Source organism: Fundulus heteroclitus, unplaced genomic scaffold, assembly GCF_011125445.2.
Source record: "Fundulus heteroclitus isolate FHET01 unplaced genomic scaffold, MU-UCD_Fhet_4.1 scaffold_189, whole genome shotgun sequence".
Lineage (NCBI taxonomy): Eukaryota > Metazoa > Chordata > Actinopteri > Cyprinodontiformes > Fundulidae > Fundulus > Fundulus heteroclitus.
Genome location: NW_023396601.1, coordinates 105,559 through 122,003, shown reverse-complemented (window position 1 = coordinate 122,003; position 16,445 = coordinate 105,559). Strand labels below are relative to the sequence as shown.

Here is a 16,445-nt window from a genome sequence, read left to right as displayed (position 1 = left end):
TGGCTGGCTTTGCAAACAAATCCCTACAATAAACTCACACCTTGAATGACTGCCCCGGCGCCCGGGCTTTGGCTGGCTTTGCGTTATTGGTTATTGTATGCAAATGAGTGCAGAAAGTTCTTTAGGTGTGATCCTAATCATTCGCAGCAGTGTCCTCCTGCTTGTTTACGCTGAACTAGTGGACGACCAAGGTCTTCTCAAGGAGGCCTGGCCCAATTAACATAAAACCGGGTTCCTAGGGACCGGGATACTGTGGGGGTGAATGATCTTGCCTCTGGTAAGGACATGTTGAGGGCAGCCACTAACATGCTGGTGTTAATTGTTTCCAGCGCACGGCAGTGTTTAAGGCCCAAACGTATTAAAAATAGCCATGGTCTAATGAAGAAGTGACAGGACAGCATTTGTTAGGGGACCAGTTTTTTTTTTTTTTTTTTTGCCAACGACGACAGAAACCACGACCAACCATGACTCGGACCTTGATAATGACGGGGACAAGAGCTGACATGGGGGGACACGTGAGACAGCAAGGTCTCGTCTCATCACTCTAGTAAGATTAGGAGGTGAGTTTGGATGACTTCCCACTATCGATTGGTGGGGACTCATGATCAGATCTAATTTACAAAGCTTCTGGAGAACTGTTAGCCTGGGAATCTGTCGAGGTCTTGATAATCAGCCAAGCAGGTCCCACCATCTGCAGTCCTATTATTTTCCACTCTTGCATTCTGTAATGGGAAAGATAAATCCTTTTTTTAATTAGAGCCTGGGCAAAGTAAAGCTTTCTTATCACATTATCTCTCCATTCTGGATAGAAAACACACTTTTAAAGGTGTAGAGAGCCACCTTCTTGTAAGAGTGCTTATTGGATTCAGCAAAGATTTCCTTAGATGCTGTAAAGACCAGGATGTACCCCTTTCCTTGCTACAAAGAAAATAAATCCTGTTTTTTTGGGTTAAGTGCATCAGTACTATGAAAAACAACCATTTAGGGCCCATAAAGATATTAATTAACAGCATGTACCTTCTTTTGAGTCTGTTTCGTTTTCCGTTAGGGCCTTATGCTTTAATGCATACTTAGGATAATCTCAGAACTTGGTAATTTTCTGAAAAAGTGTCAGCAGCACATTCTTTTTGTTTCATGTTGTATAGTCCTTAGAAAATCAGATATGTTGCATCACGTGTCAGACATTTGCAGGCCAGACCTCCCGGCAAACCATCACAATAAGATGTTTAAGCATATAAAATGCCCTATGAGCTTTAAAACACATCTTATAGCATCCTTTCTAAAAATAAAACCCAACAGTCTGAGTCCTGGTTACATTATGAGTTTGGGCTGCAGGCTGTAACTTGTTCACGGTATGATATAACTAAGCACAGTTGTCACATTTGCAAACTTTTTTAATTGCTGCTTGTGAAAACACTGGAAGTGATCTTTATGCAGGGTGCACTAAGAGTGCAGACACAAATAAGGCATTTACTTTTATATTCGTTATATAATATACAGCAGACGTTGGACTCCATATAAATATCTTCCAGCAGGAATACATAATCTTTTGCACAAATCAGACTTGTGGTAGGGTAGGTCTGTATTTGTTTCACTGGAAATAGCATCACTCTGTTAAAGAATTGAATGACTCACTTTACAAAATATTTCATTTTTATTGTGTGTTCATTTGTAAAGGTAACCTCACTAAGTCACTGTCTCATCTTCATGACAAAGATTTTGACATAAAAACATGTAATGTAATACAGAAGAGAGAGTCGATATTATATCTGATTGAAAAGGTGAAAAATATTGTTGCTACAGCTATTGCTACCGAGAAATATAATAATAATCTTGATAATACCCTCATGCTGTAGGAAAAAACGGTGAGTACAACATGTTAATATGAATAATCATTACGTCCCTATAAAATGCCGTTATTTTAACATCCTGGTTTTGAACTCCAACACAATCCCTGAGCATGCTGTCCCATAGCAGCCTTCTGCTATTAGTCAAACAGATCAAAATAAACCATACATCCATTTAAAGAGATAATCCATCAAAAGCAGCATAACACAACCCGAAACACCCCAAAACATGGCTCTATTGTGACAAAGAGAAACCTAGTTCCCTATAAGCAGTGCTCAGGACCTGGTATTAGAGAAACACAGACAAGCAACTAAAAGTCTCAAAGACATAGAGAAAAAAAAATGTCTTATTTAGATTTGTGGCTGTATCCGGTCTAAAAGTGTTCATGTTTCTATTTGTCTCCTGCACAGCCATGCTTGTGTCATCCGTGGGCAGGTGGTCACCTCAGATGGAACCCCGCTGGTTGGCGTTAACGTCAGCTTCATCAACAATCCGGCGTTTGGCTACACAATTACCAGGCAGGATGGAAGGTAAAGCATTTTATTCGCCAGCATCTACATGGAAGCATTTGAACAGTCAGAATTATTATATGAAGCCGCTAGCAGCCTGTTAATTATCTTACATAAAAATATGTCATTGATATTAATGTTGTTGTGAAAAAAATGTGATTTAGCTGAACGGTATTGACTAAAAGCACCAACGTCGCCACAAACTCTGCCGCTATTGATCTGCTTTGTTCTTTCGCTGGGTCCAATTTTTTTGGGATTCTCGGCTCAATTCCCAGAGAAATCAAACAAAGCCCGTCTGGTACGCTCAGTAAGTTCTGCTACGGTTGGAGCAGAGAGGTGGCAGAGTAACATGTGCCAACTCAGAATGCGCTGCAGATGGATGTTATTTGATGATGGAGAAATCCAGCATAAAAGCATTACATGTATAGTTGCTTAATACTTTATCTTCATATTTATCCTCAGTAAGTATAAATTCATTTAAAAGTTGTTGTTTTTTTGTTGTTGTGTGAAGACAGTTCCTGTTTTTAATTTTTATTTAAGTTTATGATTGTTTGAACATTGAAGTGAAGATAAGAACCTGCTGTGCCAATCAGGACCTTACATTCACTCATTTTCAGCAGAAATATCACATTAAGCTTTTGCTTTAAATGATTTGTTTAAGCCGTTCTTGTTGGACAAAGAATTCAAAATACATTATTGATTTTTTAAAACCAGGAATTGTGTTTGCAAGTTTTAATCTATTGGGGATTTTCTGTATTTCACAAAAGGTCAAAATTATACATACAGACTTAAATATAAACATAGGTCCCTCTAATTAATTAATAATTACGTTTGCAAATTATACCTCCGCCGCACACATTTGGTGGACGGCATCAAGCCTCTAGCACAATTCTGGCTGGACATTTCTACATTTTTCTTATGTCTGTAATGTTTTCCTGCTCATGTACAGCACTTTGAATTGTCTTGTTACTGAAAAGTGCCATCACCACTTAGTGGAACAGCTAATTGTGTCTAGGTTTCAGCTGGCTAACTTTTGGTTTGAGGTGCACCAGTACCGATAGTAGCAACACAGCCTGAAAGGCATGATACAGCCATTGCCGGATTTCAGGTGGGTACAGGGTTGGTTACTTTAAAAGCATCACCTTGATTCCTTTCCAGTATCGTCCACACCTTATTAGGCTTGGACCATCCACCCCTTGGCAAAATTCTTTTGAATAGACGTAGATTAGACAACATCACCTTCTATCCAAACCAGGGCTGTCCAAACTGTGGCCTGGGGGCCATGTGTGGCCCATGGACAGATTTTGTGTGGCCCCAGACAGTAATTAAAAAATAGTACATATTTGTTCCAAATCTGTATTTAATTTGTTAAACTTGACTAAATATACCTAACAAGTTGGACACTGAACACCTTCCTTTATTTAATAATGAAACCTTACAAAAGCCTTTTTATGTTTGGGTCTACATTGATGACTGATCACTTTTCCACAAAAAATGGTCACTTTATTAAAATACTGAACATCCCGACCTATTTTCTCTCTGCTGACGGTGACGGCTTTGGCCAGATGGTTGGGACTTGGACGTAACTTGGTGTTTCAACAGAACACAAACTGGTTTTGGAATTAATAAAGGCTAATATTAAGCTCCTGCAATGGCTCTGACAAAATCCCTACTGCAAGTTTTTGGACTGTGCTGAAAAGCCATGTCTGTGCCAGCAAACTAACCAATTTAATCAGAGCTATGCCCAGACATTGTTGATGGCTATAAAATGCATGTAATAGGAGTCAAAGTCATCAGTAGACATATGTCTAAAGGTTAGTAGGGGTGTTTGCATATGTTTGGCCCTGAATGACTTAAATGAAGTTTGATCCTATGAATTAGGGAATATTTGCCTTGAATTCAAAACCTTTGGACCCAATTCTCAATTTAAAGTTAATTGAAGTTGTATTATAATTCCACCCTGAATGAATAAAATAATTTATTAAAAGCTTAACATCTAGTTTCTGATTTAGTCCAGCTCCTCTGAAAGTGTTTCACATTAAAATAAATTTGTTTTGCTTCATGTGTGACTTCCTTTGAACTACTCTAAAACTGGTAGTATCTTATAAAATAAATCCAGAATAAAGCTTTAGACTGGCTTGGATTGGTTCCTTGGAAGAAGGAAAAAAAAAAGCTTTGATACAAAAAAAAAAAACCTAACAATTCCCTCTCTTTTTAAACTTTGCCCTCTTCAGGCTTATAGTTTAGGATCAGATTGCACCAGCTTGCTCAATTCCCCCTCCCGCATCTCTGTTTCAGGAAGGCCTGGCTGGTACCAAACCAAGCCTCTCTATCACAGCACAGCGTGAATTGCTGTTCGCTCCCCATTACTCACGTCTTCCTGATACTTTATTCAGTCTCGTAATCTCAAGGTTTAGATCTGCCAGATGTTTTATCTTAATCGTTCTTTTTTTCTCCTCATCACTCTATTACTCCCTTTTGTACAAAAAAATTTTTTTCATTTTCACTTCATCAACTTCCACTTCTTCACTTATTTTGTCTGACTTGAATTTGTTCATGCTTTCCCCCCCCCCCCCTCTCCGATCCCCCACTACCCTTAAGCCTTTCTTTTCTAGGCACCTTCATTGAGCACAGGTCTTACGTCCTTTCCACTGCGATGACTCCTCTCATCTTTATCTTTCCCCCACATTTATGCGTGTCCCATTTTTCTCCATGCATCACTCAGCTCTTGGCCGTGCAAAGCTTTATACTGCTTTCCCCCTTCCAGCATATGTGTAAACACTACTCCATCTCCCAGGTTCCCCCCTGTAAACATGTCCAGTCTCCTGCAACTAGCCCTGCAATCACTGTAAACAGGCTCAGTGCAGCGTGAAATCAGAAAGCGCACCTGTTCACCCACTTAGAAATGAGAAAGCTGTCTCAACTCATTTCTATGATGTGTTCTTTATTTTCCAAGGGGTTCGATCTTTAAATTACCCATTACCAGAGCTATCTTGAAAAGTTTTTTTGGTGCAAACAACAGATTTGTGTAGTTTCTTCTAAACTATTGGGGCATTTTTCTTTATGGCCAGAGCATCAAGACGGTCCTGTTTCTTCTTTTGTCAATAGTTAGTGAAATTCTAACATATATATTATCTGCCTTTTAAATTAGTCATAATGTTCAAATGAAACAAATCTGTAGGTGCCCCACTTCTTTTGATTTATGTAGTTCATTATAAAAATATAATATTTGGCAAAATATTGTGGATTATTTGTATTTTGCATTCCCAAAATATATATGGTCCCTTGCCAAGTATCCATATCCATTGAGCTTTTTCACATTTAATTACTTCACAAAAACATACCTCAGTGTATTTTATTGGCATTCTACATACTATATTAACAGAAAGTGGCATAAATTGGCAATTACTTTAAAGCATTTTTTATAATAATTGAAAGAAACCCAGAAGAACCGGTTTGGAGCTTGCCACAAGTAGCTGACAAAGGAAAGATCTTATGGTTAATCTTTTGAAGGTTATGTTAAATATTGTATGTTTATCGCTAATGCAAAAAAAAAAAAAAAAAGTAAAACTGCACATAACTCTGAACGTCAATTATGAAACATGGTGGTGGAAGTATCATGCTGTTGGGATGCTTGTCTTCGGAAGGGATTGGGGGAAATTGACAATGGTGCTAATAGCTGTGCGTTCCACACAATTGGCGGCTCATAAGTGTGTAAGGAAGAAAACACCTGTTGAAAAAAAAAAGCCAGGAGAAGTCCTTGTAAAAGTAAAAAGGAAGACATTTTGCATTCTTCATCCTATCCCAGCTCAATACTCCAAATGGGCACTTTTACTTTAGCAAGCAGAGGTTATTGGAAGACGGGTGAAGCTAAATACAAAGTAATGGTCAGAGAAACGTGTTAAAAGCTGCAAAAAAAATTATGCTTGGGCTGAAGGATCACCCTTTAGGAGGAGATCAACCTATGTGCTAGAATGGCCCAGTCATAGTCCATAACTAATTTCAGCTGAGAATCTGTGGTAAGACTTCAAAAATGTAAATCGCAGATCGTTTCTTACCAAATTTGCAAAGTAGAATGAACAAAAAAAAAATCTCTATCTCTATATGTCTATAAAGGCTGTTAAAGAAATACTTCAAAAGATTTTGACTCAGAGAGGCTGAATACAAATGCAAACTATGCTTTTTTTGATTTCTAAAATAAGAATCATATAACCTTTTCCATCTATTTCACAAGCGCGTCCTACTTTGTATTGGTCTATTCCAATAAATGACTTAAAGATTTGTTGTTTTTACTTAAAAACAAAAGAATTTAAGATACTTTAACACTTTAGCAGCGGTCTGTAAGCCCAAGCTACCAGGGTTGCCCGTAACTCTCCGTTTTGCACGGTTTTAGACTGTTGATTGATAACATCTACTAAATCCAGTAATTGATTGGCTCCCAGGCCCACGGGTGTTTGTCCACAAGTGGGGAGTGTGTGCTTAGCCTGCCTAGTGTCATGCAAACTGACAGGCTGCGACTGCCAGACTGCTCATGGGTCACGGCAATATGTTGGCATCATTACAACAGCGTTAGCTGCGCAGCCTCCGGACTGCACTCACCGCTCACACCCAGCCAAGGTTGAACAACAAAGTGTAGAGCAAGCTGTTTTTTTTTTTGTTTTTTTTTCACCACAAACATTCAGATGCTTACCCTCAAGGGAAGCTCGACATAGCATATTCTTTTTATAGCACCTTAAACCAACAGGGATCCTGCCTATTTCGGAGGTTTATATTTAGGCCCGCTTCTTTACCTGTAATTTAGCAAAGGTGCCTCCTGTGTGAGGATGCGGGAGGATGTGGCCCCGTCCCAGGGGCCCGTAGGTGACCAGGTGCTAATTGGTTCTTAGCAAGAAGTGACAGGAGCTGCAGAAGTCCAGCGCAGGTGCTGCCATGTTGTTGTCACGGTGCAGCCTGTTTACTGAAGCTAAGGTCAGCGCAGAGGCACAGGCCCTTTTAATGCAGCAGCAGATGGGATTGCATTGCAGGGCTTTTAGACTGATGTTAGCACGGACAGGCTTCGTCTAAGGGATCAATAAAGTAGTGGTGGCTGCCTCCATCCCGCAGTGCAAAGCTCTCTCGCTCCACACACACGAATGCGAACGGTAGAGCACAGCATTGCACACAAAAAACCAGATGGAGCAGTTAGGCCGGGAATCTGCAATTTTCTTTAAAGAAGAATTATCTGTTCATACGGTAATACTGAAAAGATGTGATTTCTAAGATTGCGATCAATATAAGTCCTACTGCATATTCAGCATGTGTGCCTGAGAGATTACTTAATAACGCCTAATACTGAAAATAATCCTTTCTTAATAGCCTTCATTTATTAACCAATTTTTTTATTACCGTCTGACTTATTGGAGCTGCGCTGTTATAACAGTTAATATGTGAATCAGTTCATCCTCTCTGACATTGTTCCCATCTGTTTTTTCTTTTTTTTTTTTTTCCCAGCTTCGACTTGGTGACCAACGGGGGCATAGCCATAGCCCTGCACTTTGAGCGCGCTCCATTCATCACCCAGGAGCACACTCTCTGGTTGCCATGGGGACGGTTCTTTGTCATGGACACCATTGTCATGCGGCACGAGGAAAATGACATCCCGAGCTGCGACCTCAGCAGCTTCTCCCGGCCCGGCCCCGTGGTGTCCCCGGCGCCGCTCACAGCCTTCGCCGGCTCCTGCTCGGAAAGGGGGACAGTGGTGCCCGAAATCCAGGTGATGCTCCGCCTCCCGCTCTCCTCACTTCCCCTGCAGGAGGAACCTAAGTGGGTCTTCTCCTTCAAATAACTCTTGCCTAACAGCTGGGAGAGGATCGTAACATTATTCATAAACTAAAGTGGAATAGGAGCTATGGCTCGTGGCTGTGCTGTCATTTTTATCTTTCTTGTAAAATTGGCCGAATTAGGGAGCGCTCCTAAGCGGGCTGACAAAGTCTGGAAAAGGAGGAAATTTTAGTTAAGTACAGAGGTAATATCCAAGGCCTAATGAGGACGGTTAAAAGATACATAAAAATAACAAGATGGAACAAATACTGGAATTTTTCCATCATGTTTGAATTCAAATACTGGAATCCATGGTAGGATATTTTTTTTCCACCTGGGATTATAACGTCCAGCCTGTTTCTACTTGACCAGAAGAAACAGGCTGGGAAAGCGCAGCGCTAAATTACCGTCTAGTCCTCATATCCACAGAAACTCTGTCTTCACTCTGGCTTGTTTCCTGGCATTGTATTCAACTATATTTCTGGCATGGTATTAAACTGTATCACTATAAACAACAGTAAACATTGGAAGCTAGAAAAAAAACTTCAAAGCCTTGGTATGGCTGGATAACTCAAATCCGCCCATACCTTTTCACGGTGCAGATATCCCAGGCAATCGCCAGTTTCATTCCAAAAAGGGTACACATATTATTCATCAAAGAATGGGTAGATTACTATTTAAAGCAGTGCTGAGCAAGGTCAGTCCTCGCTGGTGTCCTGTATGTTTTCGATGGTACCCACATTCATTCACAGCGGAATGGAATGAATAGTTTTAGCCGGAAAGTTGTGTGGAATCCTGATTAGAAAGCTCATGTTTTATGACAATTTATAGAGAAACGAGTCAGCAATTTTTAGGTCATTGCTTTAACACGTCTGTGCCACTGTGCAACCGGGATTTGCTTTTAAATGTCCCACTCACACGTTTGTTCGTCCCCCGCCCACATCTGCATGTTTTGCACGCGTGTGATCACACGCTTCAGCATCTATGTGTGCAGCTCAGAGGGTTGCTTCTGTATGTCCGCAGCTGCATACCTCTGTCTTTTAGTTCAAATGATTGACAGCGTGTCCGTAAATGTAGTATTCGTTTATAGAAACCCGGAGTTTAGCGCCGCTCATATTCGGATAGTGCCACAGAAGGACGCCATCCTATTTACACTCGCGAAAGTGTATTTCGATCAGTCAACCACAAATAGCTGCAATCTGTGAGCATTTAAAAATAAATGCATCAGAAGTGACATGTCCTCTGACCAATGCCGCTTTGAGCAGCTGTTTTGATTGCTGCTCTACATCTCGTTTTGGGCTGTGCAGGCCCGCTGCAAGAGGCGATTTAATTTTAGTCCAGAGGACCAGGCCAACCGAGCCAGTGCTGTCAATCCTTGTACACTATGTACACTGTGTGCTGTATTAACGTGCTCTTTTACAGCTTCTATCATCCAGAGGTTGATAAGTGTCTGATCTTGGAGGATATTTCCTTAGGCAACACTCTCACTAAGCTAAATTTATAACTAAATATGTTATTGTACGGTGTAGTCTCAGAGCCCAAGGGCATCCTTGTTATGCGATTGTCATATAGATCGCTGAGGGGACTACTGCTCTAATGAAGCATTTGCAGTTATTAAATCAGTTTATAGAAATGCTCTATGGAGAATTTTTAAAGAAATCCGTCATCAGATACCATTTTATCCATGTGCATAATTGTCCACTGGTTAGTGTTTCATAACTTCCTGCAGGCGGCTAGATATGGTTTTAAGGGAAGCGATGGAAAGCAAAAGGCAACGCACTTTCTTCTCACCAGCTGAGTAAAATGTTAATTGTTCGTTAGGAGTGCAACGGTTAAGTCTACACACCAGATTAGTATGTACCCGAGTCTTTATGTTTGGTTTCGATTCATTTGTCATCAAAATAATGCAAAATAACAGAGCATGTGTTGCAAGTTGTGAACTAATAAGTAAAAAATAATTCTAGCTTGCCGTTTTACTCTGTTGTTATATGATCACTGGGCTTTCCATACATCTCCACACGTGTGTGTTCTTTTCTGAATAAAAGTGGCAATCCTTGATGATTGACGTATTCTTTGTCAGGGTGCACAAACCTACAAGGAACATCATACCGTGACCGGACATGGGCCAGTTTCTGAAATCAGGATTTTAAAAATCGACGGTTTTGAAAGCAATCAAATTTTCTGTCTCACAAAGTCCTTTTAATATGAAAATGTACCAGAGCGATCCACATTTTTTGTGGACGTATTACCTGGATTGTAGCCCAAAGTTGCCCCTCCCGAACTTGTTTCTACAAGTCAGCCAGCTGGATTGTGGAGCCTGCGAGATATATTGGCAATCATTTTGTGGAACTATAGAAATGTATTCAGGTAACAATAAAATCATGTTAAATATTACACTATTAGTCAATTTTTATTATGCTATATTGTTGTGGCAGGAGAACACTGAAACTGTGATAGACATTTTTGTCCAGGTGGAAATACTGTGAGAAGTAATTCATGTAAATAATCCTAATTTGTCAAGCACAGATTATTATTATTTTTTTTTGCCTTTTCTTCTTTCCTTTCCTTTAATAACCTTTGCGTGTTTTTTTGCCCACAGTCTCTTCAGGAGGAGGTGCCCATACCCGGGACAGAAATGAAGCTCAGCTATCTGAGCAGCAGAACTCCGGGTTATAAGTCAATTCTGAGGATGACCCTCACCCACTCCACAATTCCTTTCAACTTGATGAAGGTTCACCTCATGGTGGCTGTGGAAGGCAGGCTGTTCAGAAAGTGGTTCCCCGCAGCTCCCAACCTCTCCTATGACTTTGTGTGGGACAAGACGGACGTCTACAGCCAGAAGGTGTACGGCCTCTCTGAAGCCTTTGGTGAGTGATGAAATACACTTTGCATATGGTTTGTAATTTTTTATTTAACCCAAAACACATGTTACTCAGCCCCTAGTTTTCCATCATTGCTCTTTTTTTTCCTGTAGTTTCAGTGGGTTTTGAGTATGAGTCATGCCCAGACCTTATTCTGTGGGAGAAGAGGACTGCTGTACTACAAGGCTATGAGACAACCGCCTCCAAACTTGGAGGGTGGACGGTAGACAAGCATCATGCTTTAAATATCCAGAGTGGTGAGTCAAATCGTTATTGCGTTGAAAGCTCTTATTTTCAGTGACCTGTTAATGAAAACATTAGAAATATTTGAAAGAACATATCATCAATTCTCACTCGCAACAGTACAGCTGACTAATTTTTGTCAACAATCAGGCCGTTGCAAAGAACGTATCATTATTTGGTTTGTTTTTGAAGCAAAGTTTTGGTTCAACAAGCTGATTTCACCTATAGCATAGCTCTTTGCAAAAGTATTGACATAATTATGTCACTTTACAGCCACTATATATAATGCATTGCAGTATAGCACAAAATAATGAAGTGAAAAAAGCAGATATGCGCATTTCAAAAGTGTCTTGCCATAAGAAATCTTAAGAGGGATGTTAATTTGTTTCCCCTACTTTATTGGGATACTCCTAAATAGATCTCTAGATGTACAAAACTGGTAGGGACATAGCCCTAAATGCAACTGCAGGTATAATTGTAGCTCTACAAAGTATTGAAAACTTCCTGCTTGTCAATAGGGGACGCTTGGGGGGTTGCCCCACAAAAGCTAGGTACATTAAACATAAATATAAATTGAAAAGTAATTATAGCATCTGGGATCTCATAAAATGCGTCTGACTGTTGATTTTTCATCAGTCCCATTTAATTTTGTGTTTATTTGGGATTATTTTTTTGTCTAAGTATAAAGTCATATTTTTTTTAATGGCGAGGAGCGCGGAACAAATGAGTTTGTATCCATCTGCTGAAACCTTTGGCTTCCAGTGTGACTTTTCATGTTGGTCTCTAATTGGTTACCCAAAGATTCCCCTTGAGATGGGGGTTTCTGCGCCCGTGGCCAATCATCGCCTTTTTGTCTTCTTCATCCAAGCAGATTAATTCATGATACCTGTCGAAAGGCGCAAATGTCTCTCAAACATATGGATGCAAACGGATGAGTCAGAGTACGACGGCAAGACCAGAGACAATGGCAGACTGAAAGAAAACTCGGTCATTTATTTACAAGATAGTAATTTTTACAAGGCTTTTCTGAGAGGAAGAAAAGCAGAAAAAGGAATTTAAAACAGATTGACTAGACTTAAAAATCCAGTTTAGTGTCGTAATCCTCAACATCTATTTTTTTTTTTTTTTTATCACAACCTGCCACTGGTATTCAGTCTTCTTTCTTACACTTTGTAAAGGTGCCCTACTTTGTGTTTCTTTAGCATATAAATGTCCAATTCAATACATTAACATTTGTGGTAGAAACATGACAAAATGCAGAAAAAGTCAAGGAATATGACATTTTTTTTTTGCAAATTAAGGAAACTTTAGGTTTAACGTTACTTATCACATTTTCCTAAACAAAAAAAAAGAGACCACACCTGCCACGTGTTTGGTCTAACGGTTTTAGTGCAGCAATAAAGTAGCCACCTGTTCTTTTATATAATGGACTTTTATTTCCATGCAGCTATATCTTTCAGATTTAGTTAGATCTGACTTTTTATATCTGCCATACGTCTTCAGAAGGAAGTGGGTCAATTTTCTTATTGCCGACAAATTACTCCTCAAAGGTAGTGCTAGGAGTACGTTTTGGCAGCGCCTGTCACTAGCGAGGCTTCACAATCTGTTTTGCGTCTTCAGAGTCTCATCTAAGGAGATGAGGTATACTTGAAAATTGCTCAAAAAGGTGGCACTTTGATCTATAAGGCACCAAGCCTGAACATGGTGTCCAGAGGATCGATAGAACTGCCTCCCGGCTTTTTCAACTAGCACTGCCAGTTTCTCCCCCCCCCCCCCTCACATCCCCCCATCCCCTCCCTTGCTTGGCACCTCCAGGTCTTATCCATGCCCAGCATTTTTAGAATCATCCCTAATTTAATTGCTGTCAGACTGCTGCTCAGAGCAGCAGCAGTCCCAAAGATTAAATCACGTCCCAGGAAAGAGATGCTTGGCTGATCGTTTCTGATAGCCCACATGTTGTTCTGCTCTAAGAAGTCAGGTCACCGAGTACCATCAGAAGCAGAAAAAACCACCGCAGACACCCAGATGCTGAATTTCAAATATGATTACATTGACAGACCAGCAGGAACATCTTTACATTTACATATTTGGGGATTTTCCAAAAAAATGAATTGGCGTCAGTGATGTCAATTAAAAAAAAAATGTTCATGTGTGTTTCTGAATCCTTGAAAATGATCCCCCTGAATTTAGAGGTAGAAAAACATGAACAATGCAGGTGTGTGATGTTTTCGTCTCTGTGTGATTAAGATTGCATTCGCGGGGTGTATTTTTCTTGCTCCAAGAGATTTCACCCGAGCCACAGATCTTGGTCCTCATTTTGGCGTGAAATTGCGCCTGTGTTTTCATCCACTGAGATGACCTCTCATTGCAAACACGGACCCGCTGTGTAATTTCCACGCCTTTAGCCACAGATACAAATCCTTTTAAAGTCACATCATCTTCTAATCTGTGTTCAATTACATTCTTATTTTTACATTTGTGATCCGATCAAACTTTGCCACGGTGAAATATTGAGCCTTCATCTTGAATCTAGTAGTAATAATTTCTGAGGTCCTTCGCAATATGCAACGGCTGACAAAATTTACTCTAGTAAATTTGGATGCCACTACCTGTCTTCTAACTGTTTCACATTGGGGAAAAGTAAAATGCCTGATAGTTCGTAAAAATCCAAATGAATATGTGATGAACTGTATAAATGGTATTTTCAATAAAAAAATCTTTCTTTGTAAATACTTGTAGATTTGAACACACTATAAAACCTAGAAAAGATTTTCTCATTTGATTTTAATTTGTTAGCATTATTAACATTATTAATAATAGTATAGTAGAGGCTAAGTATAAAGTAGAACCTTTAATCTATTTTATTGGGATTTTTATGTGATAGACCAACACAAAGTATTGAATGATTCTAAATTAAAAGAAATGGCCTTTGACGTAAGCTGAGAGGCTTGGCAAAGAGGGCAATAATTAGAAAAGTAGCCAGAACTCTGTTGGTAGCGCTTGGGGAGCTGCAGAGGACCACAGCTCAGGTGGGAGAGGAGAAGAGAGCTATTTACCTTTTGTGGAGGAGTACCAAGAAAAGAGTCACTGTTGAAAGAAAGCCATCAGAAGTCGTATTTACAGTTTGCTGGAAGGGGACACAAACAAACATGCAGAAGTGTACCACATGCTGAAGCTAAATGGAGACTGGAGTAGATCAATGTCAGAGCTAAATGGAATACTTTACATAAAAAAAATGTGTTAGAAAGGCCTAGTCAAAGTCCAGACCTAAATCCACTTGGGAATCTGTGAAATAAACTTGAAAATTGGTGTTCGCTGATCAAACCTGACTGAGCTTGAGATATTTAATGAAAGAAAAAATGCACATTCTGAGATATAAATAATATATGTATAAATATATCACTTGCAGCTGTAGGTGCAGTGAAAGTATTGCGTCAGGAGGGTTAAATACAAAAAACATGTTGAACTTTTAAGTCATAATGGGGGGGGGGGGATTAAAATCATGCATCATGATTTGGCGCTATATAAATAAAATTGAATTAAATTGAATTGTACAATTCGGCACTGCTTTGTGTTGGTCTATCACATAAATCCCAGTAAAATACAAATACAATTTTGTGGTTGTCAATGTGGCAATAAGGAAGATGCTTTTGCGTGGCTTTTTAAGTAGCATTCAAAATCTGAATATATCCGTTGACCCAAGAGCTTAATATTTCTTCCACTTGTATGCAAAAAAAGTATGTTTAAAAGTCCTGGTAAGGTGAAAGCGGTTTGCAGGTGTCACCTTTCTTTTTTTTTTTTTTTTTCTGCGTCCTCATCAGGTATTCTTCACATGGGCAACGGCGAGAACGTCTTCATCTCCCAGCAGCCGCCCGTAATCGGCAGCGTAATGGGAAACGGGCGCAGGCGCAGCATCTCCTGCCCCAGCTGTAATGGCCTCGCCGACGGAAACAAACTCCTGGCCCCCGTGGCTCTGGCTTGCGGCTCAGATGGGAGTCTGTACGTGGGCGACTTCAACTATGTGCGGAGGATTTTCACCACAGGGAACGTCACCAGCGTCCTGGAGCTTAGGTAACCGAGGAACAGCCTACTAGCATCCGCTCAGGACTATGAGCAGCTCAAATGGGCTTACACACAGGCTATAAACTACCGAGTGCAATTGAGATAGACAGAAATGCCCTAAAGGCAGAGGATTGATGGCCTACCTCTTTTATTCACCTGCATCAGCTGGAGTTTGGTCCGTCTTAGGACCTAAAAAGGATGTAATGGGACTTTAACAGAAGGTGCCCTAGAAACATTACAGCATTTTCTGCTCAATATGTTCACAAAGAGGTTTGTGTAGATTAAAAAAGAACGCTTTCAATCGATGTTTTCTTCTGCTTAATTCCATCCACCTCCTAATTTCTTCTACTAACAACTAACCTTTTCTTCTCCTTTCTGTTCCTCTCTCACTTTTTCCTGCTTTCTGTTAACTTTGAAAAGAAATAAAGACTTCAGGCACAGGTAAGCCTTAGATAAAAATGTACCATTACCCTGTTTATTGTTTCCATTTCATTAGTTTTTTTTTTTTTTTTTTTTTGGAATCACTATTTATGAAGGAACACCAACATTTAAGAGTGAACGGGTTTGTTAGGTACATCTGGATACAGTTAAACTGAGAGTCCTATTAAAAGCTTTACTTTCTATTTTTTCTAATTTGTCTTTTCTTAACAGAGGTGCTGCTGTAATTATGCAGCCATGAAGGGAAGCATTTGAAATGCAGAATTAAATCACCTATAAAAGTAAAACTCGCTTCTATGATTCATGTTATGCGTATATCATCCCAATAATAAAATTCCAATGATTTATATTAAACAGTTAATTTTAGGTCCCATGGGATCCTGTACAGTAATGGGGAAAAAGATATGACACCCTTTTTGAATACTTTGGTTTTACACGTAGTGAAAACGATCAGGTCTTTACCAGGTACTACAATTGTTAAAATCTAAATGCACTTAATGTTCCACCGGGTCATTATTTATGATTTTTGTAACAAAGCTGAAGCTAAAATGTAAAAGGTGTCTGTGAAAACTAAGTACACCCTTGTTTCTCGGATATGCCAGATGCTGGCCATTAAAAAGAGCTCAAATAACTCACGAGCACGAGTGAATATTTTTATAAAAGCAGGAGTTCCGACACTTTAGAT

General features: G+C 39.7%; 1 protein-coding gene across 1 annotated transcript in view; it reads left to right on the top strand.

Moving 5' to 3' along the window:
- tenm4 (teneurin transmembrane protein 4) overlaps positions 1-16,445 on the top strand; it is a 281,927-nt gene that overhangs the window by 181,880 nt on the left and 83,602 nt on the right. The window contains exons 19-23 of the mRNA XM_036129592.1: positions 2,259-2,378; positions 7,848-8,109; positions 10,756-11,023; positions 11,131-11,274; positions 15,082-15,331. Of these exons, the coding sequence (XP_035985485.1) occupies positions 2,259-2,378; positions 7,848-8,109; positions 10,756-11,023; positions 11,131-11,274; positions 15,082-15,331 (1,044 nt within the window). The remainder of the gene's footprint in view (positions 1-2,258; positions 2,379-7,847; positions 8,110-10,755; positions 11,024-11,130; positions 11,275-15,081; positions 15,332-16,445) is intronic.